Consider the following 15,539-nt stretch of genomic DNA (forward strand, 5'->3'; position numbering starts at 1 on the left):
TTTCCCAGCCTAGTTGCTTTCAAAAATCCACAGCCAGTATTAAACATTATTTAACACTCTGTCAGAGAATATTTCTGTCCAGCATAATCAGTGTGAATTAATTTTCTTAATTTACATATTTACTTCAGTAAATAATCTCAACCAAAAATCCATTGTAAGAGGTTCTAATGTTAATCAACCTCCCTGATACCTTCCTCTTGTCACCTATCATGTACCATAACGCTCAGTCAATGTTTTAACTGAATAAAACGTGGCCTACGGCTCAGTATGCATTAGATGATGTGTTTTGGCATAAAAAGCGATGCCGTCCCGTTACAGTGCACGGTGCTCTGCGGGGATTTCATTACCTGTTTTGGAAATGACGGCTGTGTTCTTGCTGATGCCAGCTTCATCGCTGTGGCCGCAGATGTTTTCGCTGAACACACGGAAAGAATACTCGTTCCCCATGACCAGGTCAGACACGGTGCAGCTGGGCCTGCGGTTGTGCTCGTAGACCGTGAACCACTCCTGATGTGAGAGAGAGAGACGGATAGAAAGATAGACAGGGAGAGAGAGAGAGAGAGAGGAGAAGCAGAGGTTCAAAGAGGCTTATAGCTGAAGATGACGAATCTCCGATCCCCAACGTCTGTCTTCTTCTAGTCCGTCTTCCTGTCGATTCATACATCATGACGGACGTGACGGTACAGCGAGGTTTTGAAGTTATGTGAAGAATCTCTGAGCTGTCACTGCTAGAACCATCAAGGGTCGACCGGACAACCATAGATCTTGGAAAACATTAAATATGTAATGCTCCTAAACAAGTCTTATTCAGCTTTCTGCAATCTTTGTCATGAAATACAAAAAAATTTGGTTCATTCTCAAATCGCACCTGTCCAGTTGACAATGCCAGAGCTGTCTTTATCAATTCAAGGGCGACTGAATGACTTTTTCACTGCACGCCAGCGACCGTAAGGTTACAAAACCAACATTATCCCTGATAATCTGTCCTTGCTTTACAGATTGCAGGATTAACCACACATTTTTGACATTATTAGCCAGAAAGATAGCTTCACACAAATCCAGTTAAGCACTTTCACAAATTTTAACTGCCACTCAAATGTAGGAAAATAATTTAATCTTCTGGAATTATAAATCCACAGTCTATAAGCACAGCAGACCTCTTTCTCCAGTGGGGGGCGTCCCTAAAATGTCATTCTGCCCTGTTGCCCTATTAGTAAACTATGATTTTATTGTCTGCTTCGCTAATATATATGAGTTCTCCTCAGTTCCCCTGAGAACTGAAGAAGCCTTTCAGAGAGGTGAAATGTCTTCAAGAATCCAAAACATGTCCGACTCTTGGATATACTACGACCTGGATGTTTGAGAATCTTCACAGCCTTCTTCGATAATACAAATGAAGAAAACAAGCAACTATTCATGACACCAAACCATCTGAAAAGTAATGTGAGGAAAGCATTTTGGAAAATGACACTAAAGACGTGGATAAAGGTAAAGCTGTTCGCTGATGTGGCTTTACAGTAGTGTTAACTCTGCAGGGAGTTTAGGATAAAGCTATATGGGTTTCGTTTGAACTAATTCTGACAAATTATGTGTTTAAATATGTTTAAACTTGACTCTTTCAAAAAATGACAGCCCTGGTAATCAGATAGAGCGGATGTGATTATGACATGACCATATTAATGAGCTTATTAAGCAGATTTCAACCTAAAATTGATCAAATTAATCTGTTCCAAAATGACCAAACAAGGTTGGACCAGTCATTTCTACTCAAGAGTTTCAGACCTCCAATATGGCTGCCAGTGAGTTACATCACCTGATCCCCTCCTGTACACACATATACACCTCCCACTATGCGTACCTTGGTCTTCAGGTCAGCCTTCTGAATACAGTAGCCGATAATCTCGCAGTTGCCGTCGTCTTTGGGCGGCTTCCACTCCAGCGCAGCGTTGAAACCCCAGACGTCTGTGACATGCACAGAGATGGGAGGACCGGGCTTTTCTGTCAGGTTTGTGAGAGAGGAGGAGGAGACAGAGCGAGACGGAGTTGGAGGATTTTTTTGTGTGAAACTATGAACAAGACAGACTCGTCAGACAATTACGAGCAGGAAAGGACATATCGCTCAAGTGTCGTGAAAAAAAGTGTCTCGCACAGGCGTAGCTGATAACTGACTGTTCTTCCCTGCCTGGGTAGACATGTAGGCGAGCTGTAAGAGGTAGACATAGATTGATAACCAGATCTGGAGCAGGGAAGTCCCGTGGAGAGAAAGAAATCAACACTCGCAGCAGAGATTTGGAAAAGATTGACAGATTAGCAAAAGACAAAAGTTAAAGAAGAAGTTGCTGCGTACATTACTAGAAAAACTGTGTTGGCATAGAAGTGACAAACTGAGAAATAGTGCCTGGATTACAGAACAGCAGAATACAGTATGTTCATCATCAATCCTTTTGTGTGGCCTGACTTAACACAGTGCAGTACAGAAACACTGCACAATATAGTAATGTATTTGTCGTTAACCTCTTCCACTCCCCCCCCCCCCCCCCCCCCCCCCCCCCACCATAAACCCATTTTTTGGAGGGAACAGAGGATCTTTAGGGAGAGATAGCAGGTCAACAGTTTATTCTACATAGAAGTGGTGATACATCATCTGAAAGCTGGGAACCTGAAGATTAATTTGAGATGCAGCTCAGCACTGTGTATCAAGCTTTTCTACTCATAAATCTGTAATAAACATTGTGTTTTGGTTAGGCGCCTATTCAAATTTTGTGGGAGTGTATAAGGGCTTAAAACATTATGATGGAAGTATATGATGGCCATTCCCATGCTCAGTTATGTCTCATAAATTGTTGCAGCAACTTTTGAATTTGTTGCACAGATTTAGTGTAAAATTTACCATATTTGACTACTTTATAATTGATAAAAATGGTCAAAAATCCCTCCTAAATACCACATTAGGACACCAAGACCTTAAGGAACACAATAGAAAATTTGGAGATTTCTGTGAGAATTGCATTTTTTCAGCAATTGGATGGCGAGCACCTCTCTTCAGGGAATTGCACAGAAACCCCCTTATTGTCAATATATCCTTATTGTCCAAACATCCTCTGAATGCCCTCGGTCTCTAGTTTGTGGTTGTAAAGTTTCATGAGGCTGTGATCATCCTAGAGGTCACAATACGTCATTTTATAGAGTGAGGTCAAGTTTCAAAAAAGGGTCTCACTACGATGAAATGGCTACTTTGGGGACTAACATCATTATACATGAATACAATTGGACTCATTGAATCCACAAGAGTCTAAGCCTTCCAGTCAGACCCAATTTATGCAATTCGAAGACTGTTTAGGGACCCCCAGTATGCAGAAATATTCAAATACACCGTTTTTAGAATAGGCGAAAATAACATTTATACTGTATGCAAAAAACTGCATGGTTTATGCCTAAAACTGCATGGGATTAACATAAAGTAGGCATGTCTGTAAAGAGGAGACTCGTGAGTATCCACAGAACACATTTTCATACAGATATATTGATTTGAGAGGTCAAGAGATCCCTTTGAAAATGCCAGTTTTTCCCTTGCCAAAATTTAGCCTAAATTTGGAGCGTTATTTAGCCCCCTACCAGACAAGCTAACAGGGTTGGTAGCGATGGATGCTTTAGGTCGTCTAGTTTCATATCATGCCAGTATCTCCACTGTAGCTTTAAAACTGAGCTTGTTACAGCCTCTGAAAGGCACTAATGTCAGCCGAGGACGCTGACATCCTCGGGGGAGTGGAGGAGGTTCTGCGTGCTCTCCTCTGCGGAGTACAGTACAGACAGTGAGCAGCGCTACTGTTTTTGCCTGTTAATCCCTCCTGTACTGTCTCCTGCTGAAACAGTGCGGTGACAGATCAGCTGAGGGGGCGAGGGGGAGGTGGGGAAGGGGGGGGGAGCTGATCAGAGGAGCCGCAGCCTCTCATTAGCTCAACCTTCTCAGCAGAGGAAGTGACAGAGTAGCCCTCAAAATCCAAACATAATCCAAGTCTACACGCAAATAATCCCAGCAGAGCCCCACCAAATAATCCACTCCAGCACTCTGACCCGGGAAGACGAGCTGTAAGATGTGGAATGAGTTGGCGGCCGCAGTGGCAGTGCAGGAGCCAGGATTATGCGAGAGAGAGGAATCAGCGCTTTGATGATTTGCTACTTTGAGTCACAGATCCCTGAGAGTATGAAATTAGGAATTATCATCAAATTTAGGAAAAAAAAACAAAAAAAAAACCTCTTGACATGTCACAGATTTGGGCTCAAGCCATCATCCCCTTCCAAACAGGTTATTAAGTGTGTGACTTGTGAAGTACGAACCGCGCACCGTGCTCTAATCTAAACGAGAGAACAACTCAACAGGAGAGCGCGGCGTCTCGGTGGAGGTACTGACCTACAATCTGAATGTGTATGTCAGCGCTGTCCGACATGTTCTCAATCTGAACGGACAGCGTGTACTTTCCGGAGTGGGCTCTCTCCGTGGAGCGGATGAAGAGGATGGTGTCTACTTCGCTGGTACGAATTCCCACTGTTTTGTCCTCAAGCAGCACACCGTCTTTGAACCAGGTCACGACAGGACGAGGTTTACCCTGCAGTAAGAAAGAAGAAAGAAAGAAATATTTAGAGGAAAATGACAAAGTTGTGGTTTTTTAAAGGGCTCATATCATGCCTTTTGTGATTTTCTGTTATTTTTATACCATCAGGATGCCGGATGTCTATGTTAAACATGATCAAAGTTCCAAAACTTGAGGTAAACGTATGTAAAAATGCTCCCTGCAAGTCAACACCCAGGGCTTCAGCCTGCTTTGAACGCTCTGTTTGTAAAGTTATCTCTACTTCCTCCTCGTGAAATGTGAAATACAACTACTATTGTTTGTTTACGTAGCTAACCAATCAGGACAGAACAGGCTCATCAGGAGGCCTTAAAGAGACAGTAGCTAAAACGGCCTGTTTCAGACAGAGGCTGAACTGAGGGGCTGCTTAATGGGCCAGTATAAGATAAATAAGGAGTTTTTTGAACTGTAAATCATGCAAATATATTCAAGTGGAGCCACAGAATATAAATATAGAGCTGGAAATGTGCATGATACTGTATGTCCCCTTCAATGTCAGTTTTCACTAGTAAATTTCTGAACATATGTGCCTGTTTTTTTTTTTTTTTTTTGGTTGTCTGCAACGGGAAAAGCATCTCATGTTTTAGCCAAGAATGTTTTTGGGGGAACTCTTATTCAAGTCAACATGTCTCAACTTTAGTTACACCACATATTCCTTACAGTGTGAAACCAGCCGTTGGAACAGACTCTGTCCAGCTCTCGGATAAGATGACAGAACTGCGGTTGCTCTTTTTTTTCCCAGGAGAACGTCATGAAGCCGCGTCCTCTGTCTCAGAACAGGCTTTTCATCTGCTTCTTCAAAAGCAGGCAGAGCTGCGGCTCACTTTTTCTTGTCTATTTTTATTTGTAACGTCTCTCTTCCCCCTTTGCTACTTATGGTTAGCTCCTTTTCACCCAATGCCACGATTTGAAAGTTTCTGTCAAATTCTGTAATCCTAGTTTTGCACTTTGAGCTCTTGCTGTCTTTGTTAGTAGCAAAGTTTACAGATCTTATTTCCATTTCAGAAGAACATGGTATGTCCCATGAGATTGCAGCCATAGGAATATCTTTAGCTTGAGCATTTATTTGGTTAGTTTCACTATCAAAACTATAGGAAACCATAAATTAAAATGGGCTAATCAGCTGTTCTAAATCTGACATCTCTTGCCCATCCAGTTTCTACTTAAAATAAACCACTCCAGTGTTCACCTAACCCCCTCCCCTCCCCTCCCCTCCTGCAATGACCTATTTTATGTAGTTCATGAAATGGCTTTTTTTAAGCTGCTTGTATTATCCATGCTTGGACTAACCTGGAAGGGGATGACCAAGTTCACCTTCTCGCCCACAACTCTGATGAGTTTGGTTCTCAGCTGGCGAGGCAGACGGATTTTTGGATTCTCTGAATGTTGGACACACACACACACACACACACACACACACACACACACACACGAGAGAGAGAGACAGAGGGAATAGATAAGTCAACTTTGTAAGAGAGTGGGTGTGATGTGGGGGAGTGTAGATATATTAAATGTACAGCATGTACATTTAGTGCGGTATGTGTACATGTGTGCACCAAAAATATAAATTAATGAAATATGACAATACACACTGGAATTATTCCCTCTTACAGTAGATTCAGTATGTGGTACAGTAATTTTAGAACAGCTAAAGAGCCAATGTTAGCGCCAAAACAGTTTCTTCTACATCTTTAATATTTAAATTAACATATGGGGTCTAATTAGAGATTCTACACATCTTCCAACAGAAGCACAGTAGTCCGTTTTAAAACATGACACATGATATCTGTGTAAACTGATACGTCTCTGACCCATGATCTCTCTGATAGTAACAGCCTGGGAGAGAGTGGCGGGGGGGCTGCGCCCAGCGATGTTAACAGCCACCACCCTGAACAGCATCTTCTCCCCCACTGGCAGACCCTTCACCCTGTACTGGTTCTTTTCCACCGGTGTCTCGTTAGCCTGCACCCACTGGTCACCTGAGAGACGAGCAGAGACAAGCGGAGACGAGAGTTGACGGAAGAAGAGAACAGAGAGGAAGAACAAGCGAGGAAGTCGTCCTCGAAGGAATTGTTCGACAATTTGGGAAATATACTTATTCGTTTTCTTGCCGGAGAGTTAGATGAGAAAATCAGTGCCACTCTCAGTCAATACGGCGGGATCGATCTTCTCATCTAACTCTCAGCAAGAAAGTGATTAAGCGTATTTCCCAAAATGTCATGCGGCTTATTCCAAATCTATAAAGCATTGATAAATGATGTATTACCTGCTAATAATGGCATTAGTTACAACTTATTAGGTTAGTAGAAAACGTGTGGCATATATTTACTTCCTTCCTTGCAGTACTCGATGATGTAACCATCAATGCCGCCCGCTCCGACTTTCTCCGGAGGACGCCACTTGAGTGCACAGGTACTGTCTGTCACATCATCCACTGTGAGACGAGTGGGCTCGCTGGTGGGGGCTGAGAGAGACAGGAGCTAATTAATACGTTAATACCCAGTGTAAATGGGATGGGAGGTACGTTAAGCTGCCTCAAAATGAGCATTGTGTGAAAAGCCTCTGTTAATTAACCATTCTGCTAATGACAAAGGGCAACGCACCAATGGGCATGAAGGGCTTTGAGCTCGCACTTGGCTGAGAGATGCCAATGCCGTTGACTGCAAACACTCTCATCTCATAAAGTACACCTTCAATCATCTTCTTAGCCTCGTAGGTGGTGGACTCATAAACATCAAAGTTGAGCTTGGTCCATCTGGACGAGCCGACCTTCTTCCTCTCCATGAGGTACCCTGGAGGAAGCAAAACGTACGGTGAAGTCGTTAAAAAAAGAGTTCAAAAACGCTGCAACATAATAAACAGTGTGGATTCTTAACCGCTGTTTTCTCTCTGGGGACGGAGACATCAGATGTGAACATTAGACGCTGTGTGTGTTTTGCAGGGATACCTTTAACGGGAACTCCGCCGTCGAATGCAGGAGGGTCCCATGTGATCGTGCTGCTGTCCTCGCCAACTGATATGCATTTGACATTCTCAGGAGGGTTGGGCACATCTGGAGAGGCCGGTTACAGTTGGAAACGGAAGGAGACGAAAAAAAAAAAGATGAAATAGATGCAGAAATTAGAGAAGCTTTGAGAGAGCGTGAGGAAATTGGGTTGTTGGGCAGTAAAGAGAGTAAGAAAACATGCAGATTTGACACTGAATGAAAAAAAAAACATCTGGTAAAATATTTTTATATGATCCTTTTAAATCTTATAGCTTTTCTTTGACCCCAATTAAATTATTTAGATGTTTTATTTGTCTTCCACAGCATTGGCCATGTCTATAATAAATGTGTATACTTCAAAAATCATTCTGAGGAATACTTTTTCAAAGAGTGCTGTAGTGTTTAAGATTTAAATCTGTTTTTACATCCTTACAGTCAATGTTTCCATTCATTTTTTTATAGTTATGGAAAATCTAACTTGGAGTGGAGACTTAGAAATTGGCTTGAAATCCATCACATTATGTCTGCTTTAATCAGTATCAAAGTTACAGTTATGGTAATTCTTGCTTTTAACATGTGTATTATTGTACAACAATATCCTGACTTTGACAACAATAAAAGCAGACTGTGACAGATTATGTAGCTCAGGTTTGAAAGCTCTGAAATTTATAATCATATGAAAATAAATGACAACCCGTAGCTGCCTGGAAGGTCTAAAAACATTAAAATACAGCATGTTTGGATACAGAAATTTTAATAAACTGGCTACAACATGCAAAAACACTGGCATGGACCTAAAATTCAGCTAATATGGGTTTTTAAAAGATGGCATGAACTTTGTGGGAATATTTTCTGGCCATTAATCAATCTCAGTTCACAAGCACGGTCCCTGAAGCTCTCAGCCAGACAGAAGAAAGAGAATGGGAGCAACAAAAGAAAGGTGAAAGAGTCAAAAGTGAGAAAAAGTCACTGACCCACGATTTTGACAAAGAGTTCAGCCTTGTCCTCTCCGGCGGGGTTGGTCACGGTGATGGAGTAGTGGCCCTCGTCTTCTTTCTCCGCCCCCTCGATAACGAAGCTGCTCAGGGTCTTCCTCGTCTCCACGCGGACCCTTCCCTCCGCTTCAGACAACACCTATCAGAAAGCGGAGGACCGAGTGACAGAGACAGACACAACAAAGGATATTGTTGAGGAGAATGGTGTTGCGTGACGAGGGCACAGCCGCCACAATGACAGGTGATTCAACCTTCCCACTCTAGTTCTATGTTTCGTTCTTCTTTTGTACTGTTCGGTGACTAACGGCTGGATACTCTGATTGACGCACAAAGGTAGAACGTATCTGACGTGTGTTTGAGTGTGTATGAGATGAATAGCGAGAGTCCTGTCTCCTCACGTTGTCTCCTTTCATCCAGCACACAGTTGGGGCTGGATCTCCTGTGATCTCCACGTCAAGGCGAAGTTTGTTTCCAGCCACCACGGTAATGATGTTCTTGCTGCTTGAGCCGGTGGTGTCCAGGTGGATTTTGGGAGGCTCTTTTATTGACAACATCAGAGTGGAAGAGGCGGACAAAGAGAAGATTCCAGTATAGTTATTTTTGCATCAAAGCTTCTGGTGGATGATATTTTGTTTACTTATTAGTCAACATCTTAAATTTAATCATTTTATACTGAAAGAACATTTGCATTTGGAGCAGCATCATGTTGAATTGGGTCATGCAAAACAAGCAAGTTAAAGCATGTGTCTACTACTAGGTTCATTTTTATAACACTACTAGCATTTTCAACATTTAAGTAGGAAAATTTTTGTGTGGCCACTAACTGTGTGACTTAACTTGTTAAAGAGGGGCAGCAGTTATTTTATGTACAGATCATCAAAGTTTAGGCGGAGGGGAGTTTAAAAAGCAACTAAAGAGCAGCTAAAAATCTTGTTTTTGCTCACTTCCTGTGGTTTAACGTCTCACTTTATTGCAGTGATGTAAAAGTGTACTCTAGGGTGTGTCAGTACATCATGACGTCACTGTTGGGGGTCGTCAACGACAGCCACCAACACCCATCCTATCCAGACAGGACAGTGAAACACTGCTTTTAAATGATAAGACTAGCAAATGGTTTTCCTTGCTGTCAACAAATCTCAATCCAACAATGAATTGATCCTACTTTGTACTGAAGTTCTGTGAGAAATTAACAATGTAGTACAAAGTCAGGAGGTTGTGATGTGTAGCACAACAAGCTAGCAAAGCTCTGTACACAGAACTACTCTCCAGGGACTGTCAGCCGGTGCGGCCAGTGTGTTTTTAACAGTTTTTTGACAACCACAGAGGTCTTTGGCACAGAGGAATAAGATATATCAGGCCTTGGATACACACACAATACTTGTAAGTAGATCAGTTCATTGTTGCTTAGTCTGTAATGCATATTGACGTCATTGTTTTCAAAAAACAGTACACTTAAATTCCCACGACAAACAAATAAAGATGACTTTATGTGAGCACACTGGTTGGACTCTGAATCTGTCTGCTAAGATTATAGTTTCCACATTCATATATTAAACTAGTAACCTAATGTTTGTGCATATACTATAACCCAGTGCCTGTGCGGCTTGTTTCCTGCACCACTCAGTGCTTTTCTGCTTGTTAAAGATGCCTTGTGGAAACACGTCCTTACTTTGAACACTGAACATTTATTATTGAAAAAATCCTTTTAAAACCAACTTTCTCTATTGCTGGTTAGCAAGGATGAGGCTGTTTTCAAGCGGGACACGTACTGCTTGAAAATTTGTACTGCACGTATTGCAAATTTTTGACCTACATATCAGCACCGTCTCATAGATCTAACATTTACTTTCATTGCAAGGTGATAAAAGTGCATGGTAGTTCAGCGGTATATTGCAGTGAGAAAAATATTTTACGAAAATCCACTCCTACCTTGTCGGGGAACATAGTCAATCTTGATTTCTGAGAGGACAAAAAAAATATGAATCAGCTTTATTAAAATTTTAGATGGTTAGCTCATTCAGAAAACCCATCAAATGCTTCATATTGATGGCCGAAGAGCAAAACCTCCTATCTGAAAAATGCACTTTTAACTTGTTGTTTTCTTGCAGAATGCTATTTGTTAAGGATACCCAATACATAATACACTGTTTTTGGACTATATAACTATATTATGTGTTAACAATATCATAATAACCATATAAATATACTGTAAACAATACCACATAATATAGTAATAAGTCCAAAAACAGTGTATTATGTATTGAGTATCCTTAACAAATAGCATTCTGCAAGAAAAAACAAGTTCTTTTAAACAAGTTTTCTCAAAAAAGTGCATGTTTTATGGAGGAGGTTTTGCTTTTCGGCCATCGATATTTTGCTTTGACTGTTGTTCTCACCCAGGAAGTTGAGTTTTGCAGAGAGAGAAAGTGCATAGCCGTCAGGTACAAAGGTATAATCTCCAGCGTCCGCAGGCTTCACGTCATTAATCGTCAGCTTGTGGGTCCTGGGGACATTTTTACCAGATATTACCAAGGAGACAACACTCATTGTGACCCGCGGTTATGTAAAAGACAGTTGCCCTAGCAACATACTCCATGAGGCAATATCACAGAGTGAGAAACGTACTAAATGTCTTTCACCTTGTGTGACCGCTGTTGCTTTGGCATATGTCCTGCCATAGGCGGCTCTGATGGAGGGATTACTGAGAGAAACCCCAGTCCCTTGGGGTGTGTATGTTTATTTGTGTGTGTGTGTGTGTGTGTGTACATGTGTGTATTTAGAGGTTAGAGCTTTACAGATTGCAGCCTATCCTAAAAATGGGTCAAACAACGAAGAAAACCCTGTGGTAATAGTTTGCCAAGTCATGTGGTAGACTTATTGTACTTATTGTGATAGCTATATGGTTCTGTGAATCTTTGTGTGTGTGTGTGTGTGTGTGTAACTGTGCATGATGGTTAGATTAGAGAGCTCAAAACAACAGCTTTCTGATGTTTAAAGCACAGCAGTCTGATATAATACCTTCCAATGTGCGTCATTTTGATGCGATCGGTGGGTTTGACTTCAACGCCATCCTTGAACCATTTCCCCGTCACTTTTTCATCAGACACTTCACACTTGAATACAGCCTGTTCAGCAGCCTTCACCGTCAGGTCAGCTATGCTCTGCAGAACCTCAAGCTCCTTATCTGTAGCAAAAACACAGACGTGTTTACATGTATGTTTACACAGACAACAGCCTGTTCTGACCAATGTTGCAGTAATGCATGCAATGCAAGAGGAACAGCACCGCACCTTTGCTGCAAATATTCTGAACTTTTATCTCATCTTTTTCAATTCAGTTTAATACTTTTTGACATTTAGGGAAACAAGACTTTTTGCTTTCTTGGTGACACTTAGATCAGAAGATGAAAGTCATTCTCATGTCTGTACAGTAAGCAGCTGGTTAGCTTACAGTAGTTGCCATCTAAGATTGCTGGCTGGTCTGTGACGGAGCCCAGAAACCAGCTCTTCTACTCATATTTGATGTGTATGTGGGAGTGTGCTTGACAGAGTGCACATTGTTTTGATAAAGCGTTTGCTATTGTCATAGTAAAAGGTCATGAAAATATTGTGCTGATGCTTTTTGGCATGTAGTTTAGGAATTAGGAATTTATTTGTCACATGTAATGCCAAATTTTATTAAGAATTTGTTGTAGCTGCAGCTCAGCACAAAGACTGGAAACAGGGAAACTCTGTCTTAACCTGTTTCCAGTCTTTATGCAAAGCTAAGCTAACTGGCTGCCTGATGTAGCTTCATATTTACTGTACAGACATGACAGTGAGCTTCTCTCAGCAAGAAAAAAAATAAAGGTATTTCCAAAAAAAAAAAAAGTCTAACTATTCCTTTAAACTCACTTTTAGCCTTTAAAATGTTATTTTTAATTTAACAAATTGTGAGGAGATAATTGCCTCATATCCTGGTAGCCAGCCGGCCATTCGTTAATCTATTTTGGGAACTTATCTGGTAAGAAAAAGTGGTTGTAATTTCCCTTCAGGTAATTTTACTCCTGTAGATGTCAGCTATAACATCACACACTGTGGGACACTACAATAATGAGGTGTTTTTCCATTATTTTGGGGCGTACTATATGCAGGTAATCTATAGCAACACCGTGTTTACATTGACCACATGGTGACCTATGACCAGACTGCACCGTGTTCCCAGACTCCAACCGATGAGGAAGGACAGATGTTTTCTCACACTTTAATCAAAACGTAGGAGACTCATCTGGTTTGCAGGTCCGCAGCAGCAAACACTGATTATAACCTGATTTCTGAAGGGTAAGACGGGACCCAACCATCAATTTTGGACGTGTAAAAGAAAATTACCATGACAAGTAGTGTGATGAACTACTGATACTGAGATTAATGAAGTGGTATTAATTATGGCATGAGTAATGACTGATTTATTGCTTTTCATGCTTGTCAAAATGAAAAACATCAACATGTACTGATGTGTGCTCTTTCTTTAAGCTCCTAATTGAACACCCATGGCTGAAATACTTGTTAAAACACTTTATACACCAGCTGATAATATATCATATAACTTACTGCCTCTGCTACTGTTAGTTTTCACTGCAGCTCCATGAGAGGATGGATATGTTTTCTTTTCACTCTTTAGCACAATTAACATTTTACGTTTTGCAGTTTTCATCAAACTGTTTAACTTGTTTAAGATGTAATTTCATTGTTGCACTTTCAGGTTGATTTCTAAGACTTGTAAATGTGTTTGTAGAAAAAGTTTGTTTGTGATAAATCTGATTAACAGCTGGTCACACACTTAGCTAAAAATCGCATTTAATACAAGTTTTTGCTTGTTAGTAGAAAATAGGGATGTGCTGAGATCCCAGTATTTGTATTTGCATCTGTATTTGTTTGAGGCAGCAAAATTATTTGTATCTGTATTTGTATTTTAATAAAAGAGGCTTAAAAATCCTGTTTTTGTTTTTATGACACTTTTAATTTTAGAAAATTAAAGTGTTACATAAGTGTTCATGAATAAACTACACTGAAGGGGAACAACAGGTTATGGAGCACTTTGCTTGTGTCAGCTTTATCTCTGGGAAACAAATATTCATATAAAAACCACTATTTGTGCTTTGCCGAATAATGTATTTGTATTCGGGCACACCCTTAGTAGGAAATATCAAACACTCGTAATGACTCTAACAGAGAAAATAGTACCTTCAACCTCCAGTTCTGCCTTTGACTCTCCACCGTTGGTAAAGGCGTAGTACATTCCAATATCCTCCTTCGTGGCTTCATTTATGATCAAAATGTGTCTCTTTCCGTCCTTTTTAAATCTGTATTTCGAACCTGCAGTTTCTCTGTTCAGCTCAACTCCGTCTTTCATCCTAAAGAGACACAAATACACATTTGCTTCTTAAACACACAGAGAACGAATGTCTGCGAGACCCTTCAGGGATCATAAGTAGAGCTGCAATTAATTAAGTGATTGGCAGAAAATTAATCATCAACTTTTTTGATAACTGAATAATCATTTTGAGTCAATTTTTAAGATAAAATGCTAAAAATCCTCTTGTTTAATCTTCTTAAATGTGAATATTTTCCTTCTTGTCTTTAGTCTTCTATGACAGTAAACTGAATATCTTTGGTTTGTTGACTGCTGTCGGGACGAAACAAGACATTTTAGGTTGCATCTCGGACATTTTCACCATTTTCTGATATTTTAAAAGATCAAACGACTAATCAATGAATCATGAAAATAATCAACAAATACAGTTGTGCTGATAAGTTTACATACCCTGGCAGAATCTGTAAGATGTGTACCATCCATAGTGTCTATAGTTGTCACCATAAAGTTCAGTTTTGGTCTCATCACTCCAAATAACTTTGTTGCAGAAGTTTTGAGGCTCGTCTCGGTGCTGTTTGACATATTGTAAGTGGGCTGTTTTGCAGCCCATTTTTGTTCACATACCTCTTTATTTTGCATCTTGAAACAGCCACATGCAACTTTCAACTGAAGTGGCATGTGGGTTTTTCTTTGCAACCTGAACAATTTTCCTGGTAATTGTGGCTGAAATCTTTGTTGGTCTACCTGACCGTGGCATGGTATCAGCAGAGCCCTTAATTTTCCACCTCCTTATCAGAACTTGAACACCACTGATTGGCATTTTCAAATCTTTGGATATCTTTTTATATCCTTTTCCTGATTTATAAAGTTCAACTCCCTTTTCTCGAAGGTCCTTTGACAGTTCTTTTGCACAGTATCCAGTAAAGTCAGAGCAGCCCTGGATGAAATGTGCAGGGTCTCTCAAGAGCTGAGAAACTAATTGACTATTTAAACACAGATACTAATTACAATCAAACAAGTCACAGGTGTGTTAACTTACCTTTCATAGCCATTTAAACCTGTATGTGTCAACTTGTGTGTTTATTATCAGGTCAAACATTCAAGGATATGTTATTTCAGTTATTATGATTTAAAGAGGGCAAACACCTGACTTTCAGCATGATCAGTCATATTTTCCCAAAAATGGCCAATATTTCACAAAGTCTACCAGGGTATGTAAACTTATGAGCACAACTGTAAATCAAAAATAAAATATACTTTAGCATGTGGATGCTGCATTATTGATAATTAGTAAAAATATTTCTGGGGACATGTTACAATGAAAAGTTAATCATTATAATTCAGCAGTAATTTTCCAAAAACAATTATATTTTTCAAGCATATTGATAACATTTTAATTGTAAATGGAACCATCCTGCTCATAACAAGTGCTTATCTGGTGAAGACAGTTATCCAGTTAACAGCCCATTTAGCCTTTCAAAACATATAGAGCATCATCATTAATATATATTCCCACATTCATGAACAAACTGTTGAATGTTTTGTACTGTAAAAAAATAGTACAAAGCACATTGT

The 15,539-nt window shown here is 40.3% G+C and overlaps 1 protein-coding gene across 14 annotated transcripts in view; it reads right to left on the reverse strand.

Moving 5' to 3' along the window:
• Positions 1–15,539, reverse strand: part of mybpc2a (myosin binding protein Ca) — a 56,846-nt gene that overhangs the window by 3,109 nt on the left and 38,198 nt on the right. For all 14 annotated transcript variants that reach the window (XM_042391597.1, XM_042391596.1, XM_042391593.1 and 11 more), the window contains 14 exons: positions 13,835–14,004; positions 11,631–11,796; positions 11,009–11,115; positions 10,542–10,571; positions 9,011–9,150; positions 8,592–8,751; positions 7,579–7,683; positions 7,235–7,423; positions 6,961–7,095; positions 6,443–6,610; positions 5,922–6,010; positions 4,412–4,607; positions 1,859–1,998; positions 348–507 (listed from right to left, as the gene is read on the reverse strand). In XM_042391597.1, coding sequence (XP_042247531.1) covers positions 348–507; positions 1,859–1,998; positions 4,412–4,607; positions 5,922–6,010; positions 6,443–6,610; positions 6,961–7,095; positions 7,235–7,423; positions 7,579–7,683; positions 8,592–8,751; positions 9,011–9,150; positions 10,542–10,571; positions 11,009–11,115; positions 11,631–11,796; positions 13,835–14,004 — 1,955 coding nt within the window. The remainder of the gene's footprint in view (positions 1–347; positions 508–1,858; positions 1,999–4,411; positions 4,608–5,921; positions 6,011–6,442; positions 6,611–6,960; positions 7,096–7,234; positions 7,424–7,578; positions 7,684–8,591; positions 8,752–9,010; positions 9,151–10,541; positions 10,572–11,008; positions 11,116–11,630; positions 11,797–13,834; positions 14,005–15,539) is intronic.

The sequence above is a fragment of the Thunnus maccoyii genome, chromosome 18 (assembly GCF_910596095.1).
Source record: "Thunnus maccoyii chromosome 18, fThuMac1.1, whole genome shotgun sequence".
Lineage (NCBI taxonomy): Eukaryota > Metazoa > Chordata > Actinopteri > Scombriformes > Scombridae > Thunnus > Thunnus maccoyii.